The sequence below is a fragment of the Lactuca sativa genome, chromosome 8, assembly GCF_002870075.4.
Source record: "Lactuca sativa cultivar Salinas chromosome 8, Lsat_Salinas_v11, whole genome shotgun sequence".
Classification (NCBI taxonomy): domain Eukaryota; kingdom Viridiplantae; phylum Streptophyta; class Magnoliopsida; order Asterales; family Asteraceae; genus Lactuca; species Lactuca sativa.
In genome coordinates, this window is record NC_056630.2 from 238,071,531 (window position 1) to 238,091,007 (window position 19,477).

Consider the following 19,477-nt stretch of genomic DNA (forward strand, 5'->3'; position numbering starts at 1 on the left):
TCTGCTTAGTCGTCTGGGTTAGTCGTGACTACATTAACCTTTTGGTTATCAATGCTTCACTCTTGGAGCACTTCAACTAACACTTTCTTTGTTAGGTGATCAAAGGAAGTTGAGGCTATCTTGCTGAGAGCGTCCGTCCTTGCATTTTTTCCATGAGAGATTTGCTTTATTGAAAAGTTTTTAAATGTGCTTGTTAAGCTATGAACTGTATCTAGGTACTTCTGCATCCTTCGATATTTTGCTTCATATGTTCCATTTATTTGGTTCGTGATGAGTAAAGAATCACTAAGAGCTATTAATCGCTTTGCACCAACCTCCCTTGCTAACCTCAAGCTTGCTAGAAGTGCCTCATATTTTGCTTATTTATTAGATACTTGGAAATCAAATCACAGTGTGTAAGTGATTTCTTCACCTTTGGGGATTTAAAGGATCAGGCATGCGCCTGAGCCTTCCTTACCTGTTGCGTCATCGATATATAATTCCCAAAGCTCTTTGTCGGCTTCAGGCTCCAATTGGTCGACAGAGATTGTCATTGGTGTTCCCTTGAGTGCTCAAGCCCCTTCGTGCGCTGCCGTGTCTCCGAATTGAATTTCCTCCAGGAGCGTTTGTCCTTCTTTTTTAGAGATGCACTTTATCCATGGGCTTAAATACCCTCTTCGATAAAGTTTATTGTCTCTAATTGCGATATGTGACGCTCTGACCTTGAATTTTCTCGCTTCTACTTAGTCGTCTGGGAGTACACCATGGCGCAAATAATCAACGTATGGTTTGGTCCATTCAGGGTTAGTCGTGACTATATTAACCTTTTGGTTATCAATGCTTCTCTCTTGGATCACTTCAACTAACACTTTGTTTGTTAGATGATCAAAGGAAGTTGAGGCTATCTTGCTGAGAGCGTCCGCCCTTGCATTTTTTCCACGAGAGATTTGCTTTATTGAAAAGTTTTTAAACATGCTTGTTAAGCTATGAACTGTATCTAGGTACTTTTGCATCCTTGGATCTTTGGACTCATATGTTCCGTTTATTTGGTTTGTGATGAGTAATGAATCACTGAGAGCTATTAATCGCTTTGCACCAACCTCCCTTGCTAACCTCAGGCTTGCTAGAAGTGCCTCATATTTTGCTTAGTTATTAGATAATTGGAAATCGAATCACAGTGTGTAAGTGATTTCTTCACCTTTGGGGATTTGAAGGATCAGGCCTGCGCCTGAGCCTTCCTTACTTGTTGCCTCGTCGATATATAATTCCCAAAGCTCTTTGCCGGCTTCAGGCTCCAATAGGTCGATAGAGATTGTCATTGGTGTTCCCTTGATAGTATCTGGATTTCGACTAGGAAATCTACGAGGGCCTGGGCCTTGATGCTAGTCTGGGGGTGGTAATTGATATCATGTTCACCTAATTCTATGGCCAGCTTGGCCAAGCGTCCAGACTTTTCCGGCCTTAGCAGAACTTGTTTTATCGGGTAGCTGCTCAGGACATCCACCTTGTGAGCTTGGAAATATCGTCGTAGCCGCCTGGCAGCATATACTAAGGCAAGGACTAGTTTCTCTAAGACTGGGCAATTAACTTCTGGCCCTTGCAATGCCCGACTTACAAAGTGGATGCGGACCTGTTTGCCTTCCCTTTCCATCGCCAACACGAAGGAAATAGCTTCTTCCGATGCTGCTAGGTACATCTGTAGCGTTTCTCCTAGTAACGAGCAAGTGAGGGTCGGTATCTGGTGTAAGGAATCTTTCAGTAGCTGTAATGCTTTGTTTGTTCTTTCTGTCCATTTGACTTTCTTTTTATCTAATCACCCTTTGAGGGTTTGGTATAGGGGAAGCGTCGTTTCTGCTGATTTGGCAATAAATCTTCCTAATGTCATTAGTCGACCATTGATCTCTTGTACACCTTTGAGGTTGTGTGGATTTTTTGACTCGAGGAACTCTTGGACTTTGGTGGGATTGGGCAGAAGCCCTTCCTTAGATATCTGATACCCAAGAAATTGACCCTCTTTTACACTTAAAGTACACTTGGTCGGGTTTAACCTCATCTGCGCTTTAGCTATCATTTGAAAAGTCTCTTCCACATCATGGAGTAATGTTTATTCGTTACGACTCTTGATTACCATGTTATCAACATAGACCTCGATGTTCCTACCAATTTGATCAGCGAATATCTTGTCCATTCGTCTCTGATATGTAGTACCCGCATTTTTAGTCCAAACGGCATTTTCTGGTAGCAGAAAGTGCCCTTCTCGATGTGAAAAGTTGTTTTCACCTCGTCCTCTCGTTTCATTTGTACTTGATGATAACCTTTGTAAGCGTCAAGGAAACATTTGAACTAAAAACCTTCGAGTGATTGGACTTTCTGATCTATCTCCAGAAGGGGGTAATGATCCTTTGGACAAGCATTATTTAGGTCTGAGTAGTCAATAGGTTGGCCACTTCTGCATTTATGGCCCTGTTTGGGTCTTCCGCCAAGCCCCTCTTCTTTTGTATGACAGGATTGCTTCTGGGCATGATGTTGAGACTGTGCTCTATAACCAGTCGGTCTACACCTGTCAGATATGTTGGCTTACAAGCGAAAACAGCGGAATATTTCTTCAGGAGCGTTATCAGTCGTGCCTTGATCTCACCTGACAAGTGAGCGCCGATTCACACAAGTTGCTCTAGGTATTCTGCATTTACCTGATGTTGTTCCATGGAACAATCCTCCTTCGACTTTTGCGGAGCTCGCACTAACTCCAGAGCAGCTATGATCTAATGGTAGTGCTGCACTCTAGTGTTTGTGGTAATAATTGTTGTTGATCCCTGGCCTGTGCTAAATTTAACTATGTTATATGTCGTCGATGGCACGAACTGTAGTAGGGATATTGTTGATCGTCCGAGCAGAATATTGTGTTCTGCTGGAAACTGAATCACAGAAAATTCGATTGTTCTTGTGATTATGTCCCTTTCATCGTGACTGACCGACGTTAAAGGCAGTTGAATAGTGCCTAATGGCCACAAGCTGTGACCGGTGAACCCCACTGATGGTCCTATAGTTGGGGGCCTCAGCCCCTCCTTCCATGTTTTCGGTAGTTGCCTGAAACAATGCCCGTAGAGTATACCATAGCTATTACCATTGTCGATGTATATCCGATGGATTTTCGTATGGCGAATGAATCCAGATATGAAGAGTAGATCCCGTGGATCCCAGTTCAACGGCCTGGGATCACTACTCGAAAAAGTGATATTGAGTAAATTTCTCAAGAGTACCTCTATCTCATCCTCCGTTTGGTGAGTTAAGTTTCTCTTACCGGATTCAGAGATAATGAGTACCTCGTTGCCATCATACAGAGGCTCCTGCAGTAAATCGAGTTGTGTTATCGCCATTTGAGGCAATGAACCTTCGGACGATAGTAGCCGGGAACTGCTCTTGAGTACTGGCTCTGCTATTTTTGTCGTAATTGGCGGGACCCGCGCCATTAGCACCTGGATTGGGGCATGTATTCTACATTCGCGGTGATGTTCCTCGTTTACTATCACCGGTGTTCAGAACAAATCTTCTTCTACCGACGCGGTTGTTGTTGGGTTTACATCCCCCTTTTGCAGAGAACTAACGTCGTCTATTGGTTGTATCACTTTGAGGATACGTTCGGATGGCGCCAAATGGTGTGACAGGGCTTCCTGGGAATTGGTCGCTTATCGGCGAGTTGATCTTGAATGTTGGCCTGAGAACACAACACAGAAGATTCGTTAGAGGAAGATCGGGGGTTCTCCCAGGACGTCAATCCGACGATCAAGTTAGCTTTATTTATGAGAGAGATTTAGGTAAAATTATATAGGGAAGAAGATTATTCCCTTCCTTAGGCAGGAAGGGATCCTTTTATACCTGTTGCTAACGGGATGGGGTGACTCTCCCCATGTGTGAGTAAGACGTGGCAACTTTTCTACTGGGAGAAGTGTGCTCACACCGTCTAACAGCCAAGTGACGTCGGCTATGGGCATCATCAGGCTCTTTGTCATGACCCGATTTGTCATAAGAGAATGAGAGGATCACGATGAATATTATTCTTCCTCGTGAGGGAAAGTAAGTTGTCATCCTAGCGCTAGCCTGTCCGGGGTAAGGTTGGGACCCGGCCAAGGCCCTAGCGAGATATCGTCCCGCCAGTGCTTTTCGTCAGATTTAACGTGGTCGCATACAGTAACGTTAACACTATTCTACTTATAATATTTTTGGGAGTTATACTTAAACTTGTACGAGATGATTTTGTCATTAATATTTTATTGTTGTATCAAAACTAAAAGGTTGTGTTTTATCAGGTTTAATGGGTTTTCTTATTATTTTTTAAAATCTTGTTGGTTTTAGTGACAAAGATTGTATTTGTTCTGTTAATATTTTAATATCGTCTTTTATCTCACTTGATTCTTTTCTGGATATTTTTGTTTTTCTAGTAAACTATTTATTGTTTCTTTAAAAAATTATCAAAGCTGACAGGAAATATACGCCACTGTCTAAAAAGGAATCTAAAAACTGAAAGGAGTAACAACACCGTAACCAAACTGGTTCCACCGGTCGCCGGACTGTTCGTCGATCATTGTACTGCTTGTCGCTTTCCTCCGTTGTTAGTATGTTGGCTGCGGCTTTCCCTTTCCAGTCTCCCTCCAATGGGCGTCGGAGTAGTAAGTTTTATGTATTTGTATTATCTCTTGCTAATGTCTAAACTGTAAATCTAATATTAAAGATACGAAGCCGACTCAACTAAAAAAGCTGCAAAAGAGAATTATTACTTTTTTGAATAAAAAATTGTATTCTTTTTTTTTTTTTTTACGAAACATGCAAAACAAAAAATCTGAAAACAGTAAAACAACAAAAAAAAATTGAAACATTCGATTTATTACTTATTAGTTAATGTGTATTTGTAACTTTTAGTATAAATTCTAGATAACCAAAATCATAATGTGTGGTACAGTGTAAAAACATAAAACAAGATAAAAAAATTTATTAGTATGGTTGGAAATTTATAATAGAAAAAATATATTTATTTTGTTAATTTGTTATACTAACTTGTATTTTTGTCAAAAGTTAGCTTGTTAATATATACTATTTTGTTTTGAAAATTTGATTTCGGCCCCTCTAGTTTTCATGTTTGTGTTCCGCCTCTGGTTGTGTGTGTTTTGTGTGTGATGTATGTTGTGTTGTTGTTAAAGGTGTTGTGTGTTATATATATAGTGTGTAAAATCCATACTCGGTACTTCCATTAAGTTTGTTCATATTATTAGGTATTTTCATATTAATATATAGTATATCTTTATATAAAATAAATACATATTTATACATAATAAATATGTATAAATACATCTTTTTATTACTATTTCAAACAAAGGTAAGATTTTTGGGTCATAATATTGAAAAGGGACAAGTCATCCCTATACAAAGAAGTATAGATTTTGCTGCAAAATTCTCAGATGAAATAAAAGATAAAACTCAGCTACAAAGATTTTTAGGTAGCCTGAATTATATATCACCTTTTTATAAAGATTTATCAACCGATAGTGCAATTCTTTATGACAGGTTGAAAAAGAACCCTGGTGCTTGGACTAATAATCATACCCAAGCGGTTAAAAGAATAAAAGACAAAGTAAAAAATCTACCATGCTTATCTTTGGCTAATCCTAATTGGGAAAAGATAGTTGAAACAGATGCCTCTGAAATAGGGTTTGGAGGAATTTTAAAACAAATTCACCCTAACAATAAGCATGAATTTTTAGTCAGGTTTCATTCTGGAAAATGGACATAACGGGATATGAGTAAGTTATTTAAATAAATTTTAATATCAAGGAAAATTTTAAAATATTTAAAAGAGTCAGGCGGGCTAGGCGAGTCAATGAGTAAAACGCCCTAAAATAACACTGTGGTTATAAAAGCAGGGCTAAAACACGACTTTGCCTTTTTCTCCAGACTTTTTTTTTCCTCATATCTGATTATGATTTGCTGATCATAATACTGCTTCCATGAGGATACTATGTGATATTAACGAATTAGCCTTGCATTAGGCTTACAAATAAAATGAAGTATAAGGAAGTAGACTAACCAGAAAGGTGAATCCAAGATTGTCTTGTAGTAAAACTTTGATACTCCGAATTTATTTCAAACTATTTATTACAGAATGATTTCTTACAAGAGGAGATTACAAGAGAGAAATATAGAAATGGCTCCAGGCCTGTCTCAAACATAAGAGAGAGGCTACATAAATAGATCAGGAGGCCATAAAAACAAACAAAACCTAAATTATTACATTTAGCATTGGCAAACAGCTTTAAGAAAAGTAGAAATGACTCTTTGTTTGATTTCCTTGCTTTAATAATATCTGACGAATATTATTCTTTGTCTTCAATAATTTTTGAAGAATATCATCCTCTTTTATTTTGGTCCATCCACTTGTCACCTTGAGTCTATTGTGGTGCTATCCTTTTTGTCTTGGAAAGATTCTTTCTTTGAGTGATTGATTCCTCAATCATGTCAATCATGCAATCAATGGGGAGGTCTTCTTCTGGAATTTCTTCATCATCTGGTTGGGATTCTCCCGCTAAACACTGTGTTTGGCTGTGGTTATCAACTGACATATTATCTGAAATATCTTCACTTGAACCTTCATCTTTTGCATTTTCATGTTTTGTAAACCGTTTAAGGTTTTCTTTTAATTCAGAACAGTATAACCTGAATGATTTGATTATTTCTTCTTTAGTTAGATTGACCTTTTGAGAAGTTGAGGGGGCTGCTTCTGTCGAGGAGGCTATTTCCGAGAATTTTTTCTGTTCTTGGTATTTCTTAATTTGCTGATTGATATGATCAATTGTTTCCTGTGCATTAAGAATTTTTGTTTCTGGATTTTTATGAAGCATTTTAGGCCAGAATTTGGTAAAGTATGACCTTTGTAGAGAATCAAATTTGGAGGGAGTATAATCCACATGTGGGGACCATTTCCAAATCCAAGGAATAGAAAATTCCATGAAAAAATGCATGGAAGATATTGCTTCTAGCCCTTCTGATTTCAAAGGAATGGCTTGGTTTCGGTATCTAGGAGAGACGGGTAACCATTCCCCATATAATCTCCTAAATGGTTCCTCAGGGAGAATATCTATACTTGGGCCATATGAGATCCACCAATTACTGAACCAATTTGGTATATCTTTACTTTGGTTATAAACCTTTTCACATACTTTAAAGAACCAAGTATGTTTTCTTTGAGGGTTCTCATATAGGAAGGCTTTATGAAAGCTTTCAATATAATCCTAGTATGTAAATTTCATTGGTATCTTCGAAGGAGGGAGTATAAACTCTTTTTCTTTAAGGGTACTTAATCCCCATTCCTCAGGTGATATGATCTTTTTGATAATGGCTTTGCTAAAATTGTAAACACTGGTATTACCTCCGGATGTAAAATGAGAAAATTCAACTGATCCAGTTATTTTCAAAATATTCTCATAATATAATCTTTGTTTATAAGAATATCCAGCGTATGTTGCTGTATCCAAGTATCTTGTCATTAAAAACCATGGATCATCATTGTTTTCAAAATAAAGCATTATATCTTTATGTTCTAAGATAATAATATTATCTCTATGAGATGATTCCTTATATTCAAAATTATCGTTGATGGTTTCACCATCTGTGATCATTTGGGCGAAACTAGGAATATTTTCCTTTTTTGATTCTAAAAATGCTTTAAACTCCTCATATAATGGGCTTCCAGGAATTGGAAGAGACTGATCATTTGCTTGTGACGAATTTCCAGGTCTATAAGAACTGCTTGAAGCCGCAGGATTTCCTCGACCTCTACTATAACCACCCCTGTATGAAGGATGGCCTCTTCCACGATTGGAATTCATCCTGCAAATTAGCATGTGGTTTCTGAGATTTTCTTATGAAGATATTTGAACATAATGTTATATCGTTTCATGTCAGTTCTTGTTATCGGTCTATCTTTATCTTTTTTACTTCGTTTGACAAACGATTCTAAGACCTTGATATGTTTACAATGAAGATTATTCTTTACTTGTAATCTTGAGTCACCCATAAGAAATTTACCTGAAAATGTCAATTTAAGAGTAATATAAGTTTGTTCTCAAGATTTTTGAGCTGAATTCTTAAACCAATTAATCTTAAATTAATTACTGTTTTCCTGAAATATGGTTCATTTGTTAAGTTGGTTAATTCAACTTCCGCTTCATTAATTAAATTTTTTGTATTAATGATATCATGAGATAACTGTCTTAGTTGGCTATAACTCATTCAGAAATTCTCTAGTTAAAAAATCGGGAAGACTATTATCACTTCCTTTTTTATATTGAATTTCAAAATCAAAACATGCTAATGTAGCTTGCCATCTGGTAAACATTTGTTTAGAAACATCATGTTTGAAGTCTTTATTAAACATGAATTTAGCTGCCTGACAATCTGTTTTTATAATGAAATGTTAATTATATAAATCGTCTTGAAATTTAAGAATACATTTTACTAATGCTAAAATTTCTTTAGCAGTAGTAGAATAATTCTTTTGACTAGGAGTCCATTTTCCAGAATGAAACCTGACTAAAAATTCATGCTTATTGTTAGGGTGAATTTGTTTTAAAATTCCTCCAAACCCTATTTCAGAGGCATCTGTTTCAACTATCTTTTCCCAATTAGGATTAGCCAAAGATAAGCATGGTAGATTTTTTACTTTGTCTTTTATTCTTTTAACCGCTTGGGTATGATTATTAGTCCAAGCACCAGGGTTCTTTTTCAACCTGTCATAAAGAATTGCACTATCGGTTGATAAATCTTTATAAAAAGGTGATATATAATTCAGGCTACCTAAAAATCTTTGTAGCTGAGTTTTATCTTTTATTTCATCTGGGAATTTTGCAGCAAAATCTATACTTCTTTGTATAGGGATGACTTGTCCCTTTTCAATATTATGACCCAAAAATCTTACCTTTGTTTGAAATAAAGACATTTTAGATCGTGATATTACCAGACCGTTGTTTATTATTATTTTTTCAAAAGTATGTAGATGATCAAAATGTTCTTGAATATTTTTTGAGAATACTAAAATATCATCTATATAAACAATAATAAAATTGCTATAAGGATTAAATATATCATTCATTATATTTTGAAATTCCGAAGGGGCATTTTTTAAGCCGAATGGCATAACATTCCATTCGTATTGTCTAAAAGGAACATTAAAGGCAGTTTTATATCTATCCTTGGTATCAATTTGAATTTGCCAATACCCTGATTTTAAGTCAAACTTTGAGAATATTAAAGAGTCATGTAAACGATCTAATAAATCCTTCTTATTAGGAATAGGATACCTAATCCATTTTAAGACCTTATTTAGTGGCTTATAATTAATAACAAGTCTTGGTACTCCCCTTTCTTGTTCTGAATGTTTGTTTACATAAAACGCGGTACACGACCATGGAGATTTAGAAGGTTGTATTAAATTTTTATCTAATAAGGAAGTTATTTCTTTTTTACATATATTCAAATATTCAAAATTCATTTGACATGGTCTTGCCTTGGTAGGAATTTGTTTTTCATTGAAACCTTCCTCATAGGGAAGCATAACTATATGTTTTTTTCTTTCCCAAAAAGCATTAGGATGGTCATTACAAATGTTTAAGGAAAATTGGTTTGTTAAAAGTTTAATTTTTTCCTGTAATTTAGGTTGTTCTAACTGTTCATCTATTTAAACCGTCCTAATTTCTTCTTTAAGAAAGTTTATTTGGTTTTTCTTTAAATTTAACTCATTGACCCAGATAGAGTAAGGGTCAGAGACAAAATTTAATATAACAGGTTTATTCTTATAAGATCCTACAATTTTATTTTTATCAATAGTTAGAGGTAATATCATTTCCAAAAAGGGATTTCCTAGAATCATTGTATTACTAGTCATATTTTTAATTATAGTGAAATTAATAGGTATACAGACATTTTCTGTATAAATTTTTGCGTATGTTAGTTTATATCTAATATCTAATTTGGAACATGATACTTCTCTTAACGTATGTGTCGATTTTTGAAAATATTTCATAGGTATTAATCCTTCTCTTATGCAATTTAGATCTGCTCCGCTGTCTATTAGGGCAACAAAATTCCTTTGATAAATGTAAGTAATAAATAGATTAATTGTAACATGCCATTTTCTAGATATTACTAGTTCCATTGATTGAAGAAAATTATTATCAGTATTATTGCTAGCACCAGCATCCTGGTTATTTTGTAGTTTTTCTAATTTATTAATTCTTTGATTGTTTATTAATTGATCATTTTTTATTTTGGATATATCATGTTTTAAAGATTGAATTTCATCTTGTAAGTCCTGTACTGTAGGTATATTAGTAGAATTTTTATTTCTTCTTTCTCTTAACATATTATGTACATTTTTCATTGAATAAATCTCTTCTTCTTTTATATTATATTCCTTGGTATTTAAATTGTCTAGTATTTTTTGCCTTATTTCTGGATCATTTACTTCTTTTAATAAGTCTGCAATATCATTACTAATTACATTTATGGTTAAATTTTCTTTAAATTGAGATTGGATTAGATATAATTGATGATCCATGTTACATGAACATTGTTCTAGATTATCACAATTACATTCAATTTCTTCAGAATCTGAATCATAATTAGAATCATAATCTGTCATGTTGATATCAGAATTATTGTCTGAGATTTCCTCGCCGTCTGACGAGTTATCTATTAAATTTATTAATTGAAGTTTTATGTCCTCACTTATATCCATATTATTAATTTGTTTCTTTATTTTTTTATTTCTGCATTTATTAGCATAATGACCGGTTTTCCCACATGAAAAGCAAGTAGGAGGTTTTTTATTTTCCTTTTTAATAAATTTCTTTTTTATGTGTTTATCTTTTCTATTAAAATCGTTATGTCTTCTTTTATAAAATCTTTTTTTCTGTTGAAATTCTTTTCTCTGTTTCTTCTTATTTTTACTGGTTTCTATTCCGAACTGATCACAAAATTCTCCTAATTGTCTTTTTTCATTAAGATGTTGGGTTTTTATTTGATGGTTGAGTTTTACTTCACTACATAGGGCCAAACCTTCCTGTATACAAGTTCCTATTAATTTTCCATATGTGTAATCTTCGTAAGGAATTGTATTATCTATTCTTAGTTGGTTTTTAACTCTTTCAGCAAAAAGATTTGGCAAACCATCTATGAATTTTGATTTCCAATAAACACTATTACAATCATTAAGCTCCATAACTCTACTTAGAAAAGTATCCTTATACCATCGAAAGGACGTAAGAGTTTTACAAAATAATCCATTTAATAAGGTACGAATGTTTTCAGAATTATCTGACCATCTTCCTGTAAAATGTTCTATTATGGTACAAGTAAGAGTGTATACCACATTGGGAGTAGTTATTCCATTTTCTGTTTTTACTGTATTAAGAATAGCTTGTTGAGTTCTTTCATCAACATAATTGTCCCACCAGCCTTTTAGTTGGCCAGTGAATCCGGCAATTAGCATGTTAGCTACTTGTTTATCACTATTTCCTGTATTTTTAGCAATTGTGCTATACATTAACATTCTATGAATCATATTATATATTTGTCTTTCAGTATATCCATCTAGATTCCATTCATAAACATTTTTACCACTGTAACTATTATTAATTTCATATTCTTGTTCCTCGTGTAGGACATCTTGGGGACTTGGTCTTGGATAATAATATAATCTTTGGACAGGCTTTCTAGCAAATTTACTGTCGTAATTATTAATTTTATTTATTTGGGCATCATCTATGTCTGACTCATCATCCGAGTCTTTATTTATGGTATTAATGTGTAGTTTTTTCATTTGTTCTTGTATAATATCTAGCATATAATCGTAGTTTTTTAATTTATAACCAATAATATTTGGTGGTGGTTGAATAGTAGCGTTTATTTGTTTTTCTTTCTCTTTTTTTTGTATTATTATCTCTTTCTGACTATTTATTTTTTCTATTTTTTTATGTAAATCCATTAATTGTTCTCCTATTATTATAGAATATAAATTATGGAAATTTAATTGTTGGATCATACTATTAATATGATTTATATCTACAGTAAGAGTCTTTCCTTCAAAAAGTTTTTGATAAGCTGAAAATTTTATGGTGACATTGTTATTTGTAATTGTAAAAGGGATTTGAGGTGGAAATATGCTTGTTATTATCTTATCTCCTGATAGAGTATAATCTCTTTCTATGTTGTGAATATCATGTAGAAAAGTATAAGTAAACCAATGAATAAAATGTATAATCTGATTTATAGAGGATAAATGTTCATAAAATTTATTTTGTATCTCTTGTAACTCCTCTTTAGAATAATTTTTAAATAACCAATCTTTAAAAAAATGTCCATTTAGTTGAATAAAATTCTTGTGAAATAATTTTTCTTGCCTAAGAACCAGGGCTAAAATCTATTTTTTCGTCTAAATCCATTAAACTGTGAAATTCATTTCAGAAGGAGTAGATGCCTCCGCCTCATACACAATATCATCATGTATATTTAGATTATTTATTTTTCTGATATCAACAGAAGCACGAGTAGAGGGGACTTCTACCTTATAATCTAGTGGTGATATGTATGAATGTGAAGATCTTGCCGATCTTGTTCGTTTTATTAGGTCGTGTTCATATTCTATTTCCTTGTTAAATTCTATAGTAACAGCCCCATCAGAAGTTTGTATAATACTTTCTATATTATTATTTATTAAAGGCGTGGGTGGTATATTATCTTCTAAAATCCAGTGTTGGGGAAATTTTATTTCATCCCATTTTATGGCTTTTCTAGTTGTAATTTTTGACATATCAAAATTACTTTCTATTAAAATCGTTTCATTTATAGGTTTATTAACTTTCTTACATTTAGGATTCATCGTTTTTAATGGTTTAAAATATATACGATAACATATACATATTACTTCCGATCCTGGTAAATAATTATAACCATGAGTTTTGACATTTAATATTAAAGCTTGAAAAATATTCCTATCAGACAAAGAAAGTTGTAAATTTGGATAAACATTAAAATATACCGGTCCATTAGACAAACTAGATTCTATTATACCCATTAAAGATTGTTTCCAATTTTTATTTCTAGCATCCCTAAGAACTGCTAAAAAACTTTCAGGTAATCCTTGTAATGTTAATGGTTTAAAAGCAATTTGCACTAAACCAATATGCAAGAAATTATAAATATGTTTATATCTATTAATATCTTGTGGAGTTATTAACTGAACTGTCATGTCATCTTCATTCATTGTTAAATTCTCTTCTGTAGTTTTAACAGTTTGGATAAAACCTAATTCTTCAAAAGTTCCTAATTCATAAATGAACTTAGGGTGGATACTAGGAATAGTCCATTTATTAAGAAGGTCTAAATTTTTTGGTATTTCATATTCTTCTATTAACTGGTTTTTAATCAATTGTTTATTACTGTTTTTAAATCTATTGAATATACTCATAATAAATCGAGGTAATATCACATAGTATTCCATGGCTCTGATACCATAATTCAAGCAGGACCATAACGGGATATGAGTAAGTTATTTAAATAAATTTTAATATCAAGGAAAATTTTAAAATATTTAAAAGAATCAGGCGGGCTAGGCGAGTCAATGAGTAAAACGCCCTAAAATAACACTGTGGTTATAAAAGCAGGGCTAAAACACGACTTTGCCTTTTTCTCCAGACTTTTTTTTTTTTTGTCTATAAAAAACAAATTATATGTATACTTTCAATAATAATAATTATAATAATAATAATAATAATAATAATTATTATTATTATTATTATTATTATTATTGTTGTTGATGTATTTAAATATTTCAATGTTGTATAATATATATTTATTTCGCGGATAAAAACATTAAAGTTACTTTAGCTTAGTGACTAGTTCGTTTGGTTGTATGTGGGAGTAATCGGGTTCAATTTCAATGTTTTATAATAAATATTATTATTATTATTATTATTGTTGTTTTTGTATTTAAAATGAAATTTAATTTACATCAACGCATCTACTCTAATAAATGAAGGTTTTTTTGTCACATGTCTTTTTCTCATTTATTTGGAAACATGACATTTTGTAGAATTTTAAAAATTTCTATTTTTCACTTGTTATTTTATTGTATTTTTCATTTTATTAAATTAAAATTTCACATTTAATATGTAAGGTAATATATATGTAAGGTATTTATTAAAAATGGTATATATATGTAATGTATTCAATACATTAAAACCTCATTAATTTTAATAATTCAAAAAAATTCTCATTTTTCTTACAAATTCAAAATTTTCAAATTTTTAAAATTTCAATTTTTTTTTAAATAAACTCATGTAATACATGGGTCTCACACCTAGTGCCAGCTAATAAACTCAATTAACGCAAAATTGGCATGCCACGTGTATAGGCAACCAGAAGAAAACCGAGTAACTTACTAAAAGGACAAAAAAAAAAAAAAAAAAAAAAAAAACTTCAAGCTTTAATAAATTCAAAATACCAAAAAAAAGGAATATTTTATAAAAAATTTAGGCTTGGAAGAGTTGAATCGCTAAGCTCCCTCATTAAAGCTTGATGAGAAAGAAAGAATTGTTTGAAACTCATCGGACAGAAATGGAAAGGGTTGATGTGATTCGTTGGTTCTTTTTCTTATTAAATAAAACTAACATAACATTAGATGCTATCACTCTTTACATTTTTACTACCACTCTCTTCATTTTATATGGTTCAAAAAAAAAAAATCATATACCCTTAAAAATTTTCTATATAGCAAAGTGCTAAATGCTAAAGATGCTCCATTTTGTCAATAAAATAACAAAATATCCTTATTCACTCAAGTAAAGGTGCTTGACGATTTCAGGGCACTTCCAGAACATTCCACATGCTTCGCGACCTTCCAGACCACTCTCTCATCCTTACTAATCACATCGAACAAATTCCGCACTCATATATATCACACAATTCCGAGTATCTCTGCAGTTCAGATTTCGAAGAAATTCGACAACAAGAAAGCAATCATCGATCGTAATAAACGAAAAAAACGATCATGGGCGTGGATTATTACAAGATTTTGCAAGTGGATAAGAACGCTAAAGACGATGATTTGAAGAAAGCTTACAGGAAGCTTGCGATGAAGTGGCATCCTGATAAGAACCCTAATAATAAGAAGGAAGCAGAAGCTAAGTTTAAACAGATCTCTGAAGCATATGATGTATGTCTCTCTTCTCTCTGTATCACGTATCTATCGTTAATTGTTCAAAATCTTTTTATGTGAAATTGATTGGGTGTTTGGTAGTTTTTCTGTAGATTGAAATTCAGAATCTTCATTAGCAATCAACTAAAATACGGTATAAGTTCATGTTTCGATCCGGACCATTTGGATCCAGTTTGATTGTTGTTTTGGGATTTTGATTAATAATTTGCTAGACAAAGTTGGTATTTGATGAAATCATCTCAACTACGATCTTTCTACCTTCTAATTGATTAGGTTTTCATATTGAATGGGAAATTGTGATAGAATAATTCAAATTCCTTCGGATTTGATTACAGAGCCTTAGATTTTGAACGTTTCTATCTAATTAAAGAATATTCCATCTGTTTTCAATATTATAATTAACTGAATTTGTTCGATTCATCTTCAGGTTCTCAGCGATCCTCAGAAAAGAGCAGTATATGATCAGTATGGTGAAGAAGGGCTCAAGGGTCAGGTGCCACCACCAGATGCAGCTGGAGGTCCTGGCGGAGCCACCTACTTCTCCACCGGCGGAGGCACACCATTCTCATTCAATCCAAGAAACGCCGATGACATCTTCGCAGAGTTTTTCGGGTTCAGGGGAGCAGGAGGCGGTGGAGATCCATCCGGTATGAGAGGTGTAAGGTTTTCCAGTAATTCATTTGGGGACAACATGGGAGGATTCGAAAACATCTTCAGCTCCTTCGGCGGCGGCGGCGGCGGTGGCTCGCCCTTTGGTAATAGTGCCGGCGGTGGCGGTGCATTCAGTTCAGGTCCCCGGAAAGACCCTCCGATCGAAAGGCCTCTTCCATGTACCCTCGAAGAGCTTTACAAAGGTACAACGAAGAAGATGAAGATCTCTAGAGACATCGCTGACATCAGCGGGTAAGTAAGATTATAAATTATAATTAGCTTTTCACCTTCGAATTCAACTGGTTCGATAGAACATAAAACCCTAAATCTTAAATTTTTTCTTTCTTTTAGAAAAACAATGTCGGTGGAGGAGATCTTAAACATCAACATAAAGCCCGGATGGAAAAAGGGCACGAAGATCACCTTCCCGGAGAAAGGAAACGAGCAACCAAACACGACGCCGGCGGATCTCGTCTTCATCATCGATGAAAAACCTCACAGCACTTTCACTCGCGATGGCAACGACCTGGTGGTGACACGGCGGATCAGTTTGGCAGAAGCGTTGACTGGTTACACAGTTCATTTGACCACCCTTGATGGCCGGAATCTGACTGTTCCGATCAATAATGTGATCCATCCGGCGTACGAGGAGGTGGTTCCTAGAGAAGGTATGCCGATTTCTAAAGATCCGACGAGCAAAGGGAACCTGAGAATCAAGTTTGATGTGAAGTTTCCGGCGAGGTTAACTCCGGCTCAGAAGAGCAAGATTAAAGAGTTATTGAATGGTTAGAGATGTTGTGAATGGAGAGAATTTGTGCATATGTATTAATTGTGATTTTGGGTTTCGGAGGGTGGTTTTTTTGGGCATATGTTTTTTAATTTTTATAGTTTTAGGATTTTAGTTTCTATGGTTTAATGGTATATGGATTATGGAATCTAATAATTGGAGCCAAGAGCTACGATGTTGTAGAATTGTAATGCTGTTTTTTTAAATAGCAAAATCTACAAAACACATGAGAATGATTTAATTGTATGGAATCTAATAATGAGATTCCGGACATTAAACTCCATTTTTTAAGTAACTTGTATTGGAATCAAGTAGACGTTATGTTTTGATTGATTTATTGTCATGTTATTGATTGATCTTCGCTTCAAAGTGTTGAGGACATTGCCTTGGATTCATTCTATGAAGGTCTACGATTTAAAACATGATATGTCCAAAATATTGCTAATTTTTTGGAATTATGGATACTTTCAATATATTTTATGCATGTATAAATATAGTTTTACCACTCGTTTATCAAATTCTGGTTATTTTTGTTTCTCAAGGTCAACATTTTCTGATGGTAATCCAAGTGACAAGGTGTTGTGTCTCCATTATTAAGGCAGTGTATTTGGGGTGGCCAATGGTATAGAGCTAAGACTTGTTTGTCGGGGCGGTTTTGTTATTGCACATAGTGGTACGGGTAATGCCTAACTGGTCTGTACATAGTATAAAGAAATTCGATTTTTTTAATACTATTTAGCATCTACTATTTTTCTCCGTGTCACACCTACTATGGAATCTTGCGTTCGCCCCTGCTTTTTGGCTTTGACACCTACTTCAAGAGCTCTTTGTTGGGACAATGCAAGTGTTGTATAACTTTCGACAAACACGGTCCGTATCAATGTAAAAATCATATTGAGATCCATACTCTATTGACAATGTGGCCATGTTTCGAGTTTTTCACCTATCATCCAACTCTAAAAAACATAAACATTTTCACCAAGGAGTTTCCTACATGCTACATCTTTGTTTTACGAGTTTTTGTCCAGTTTGAACGTTCGAACTCTTCCTTCTGATGAAACCGTTTGGGGAGGGGGGAAGAGGGTTGTTAATGTATGTATACTAGATGCATGACCCATGTTTGTCCTATTTGTACCATGTAATGTCTGTATATTCATACCAACGACAGAAGTCACATAATAAGAAAAACTTTATTTTCTACATAACTATACAATACCGGATTTGTTTTCATGAGTGGGAAGAAAGTAAACTTCTTTTCAATAGAAAGGAAGATAATTTGATGAAATAACATTTTAGACTTCTCTAACATAATACATACATGTTATTGACATTTTTGTGGCTACACAAATCAATTACCTTGCGATTATCATCTAAAATACCATAACAAAACGAAACCTTGAATAGGGGAAGAGCTTTCTTCATTCTTTATAGGGAAAATAACATTATAGCACAACGAAGTTTTTATTTTTTTTTCAGAATTGGTCATCAAAGTGTTTTTTTGCAGGTCACTTAAATTTTAATTTACATACTAAATAGCGGATCAATATCAATTCCTTCCGGTTTGTAAGTTAAAATTTCATAGTTGTCAGTGGTGATACCGAAGTAAGCTTGTCCACATAGATAATTTTATTTTTAAACTTTTTTTAAATTAAAAAATAATAATAATAAAATAAAATAACCCTAGATAATCTTGCTACTTAGATTACTCATGCATCATCTTCGTCTTACTCTCTCCTTTTCACGCATCCCTTTGGTGGGAAAATGACTCTTGAGGGTAATTAACTTTTGCGTTTGTACTCATTTGGTCCATTTTCTTTTTTTTGTATTCAATATACCATCGAACTTGTTGTTGGTGTTTACCATAGCCCTTTTGACCGGCTTTTGACCTGTGATAGCCGGTCAAAGGGTTATGGTGAACACAAACAACAAGTTCGATGGTATATTTAGTACAAAAAAAAAAGGAAAGGGACCAAATGAGAACAAACACAACAGTTGGTTACCCTCCTGATTCATTTTTCCTTTACTTATTTACAACAAATCCTACATCATCTCCTACTGATATTAATGACTTTATGAGATTCATTCTTGCTTCTCTTCATAACATAACTCACGCAATGACATTATTCATGCATGTACAACTTTGTAATGCACTTGAATATTTATTAGGGGAATCTTGACTAAGTAGGCGCATTTCATGACTACATTTACATTTGCAATCAAATGATTTATCGTATCATGGATTCTAGACAAGTCTACAAACGAGTAGAATCACAAATGCTGTGATTTTTGAGTTTTCTTAGCTTTAAGATCGAACTCATGGGATAAGATACAACATCAATATGTACAATATCATGCTGCTTTTGTAGACACATCACCATAATATTGTACATATTGATGTTGTATCTTATCCCATGAGCTCGATCTTAAAGCTAAGTAAACTCAAAAATCATAGCACTTGTGATTCCACTCGTTTGTAGATTTGTCTAGAATCCATGATACGATAAATCATTTGATTGGAAATGTAAATGTAGTCATGAAATGCGCCTACTTAGTCAAGATTCCCCTAATAAATATTCAAGTGCATTACAAAGTTGTACATGTATGAATAATGTCCTTTCGTAGGTTATGTTTTGAAGAGAAGCAATAATGAATCTCATAAAGTCATTAATATCAGTAAGAGATGATGTCGGATTTGTTGTAAATGAGTAAAGGGAAAATGAATCAGGAGGGTAACCAACTGTTGCGTTTGTTCTCATTTGGTCCCTTTCTCTTTTTTTGTACTCAATATACCATCGAAC

General features: G+C 33.8%; 1 protein-coding gene across 1 annotated transcript; it reads left to right on the forward strand.

Annotated features, from left to right (window-relative positions):
• Positions 1 to 14,854: 14,854 nt before the first annotated feature.
• LOC111906708 (uncharacterized) lies at positions 14,855 to 16,970 on the forward strand. The gene is made up of 3 exons (XM_023902478.3): positions 14,855 to 15,238; positions 15,669 to 16,144; positions 16,244 to 16,970. Exons 1-3 carry the CDS (start codon positions 15,074 to 15,076, stop codon positions 16,680 to 16,682), a joined length of 1,080 nt encoding a protein of 359 aa, XP_023758246.2. The 5' UTR covers positions 14,855 to 15,073; the 3' UTR covers positions 16,683 to 16,970.
• Positions 16,971 to 19,477: the final 2,507 nt, after the last annotated feature.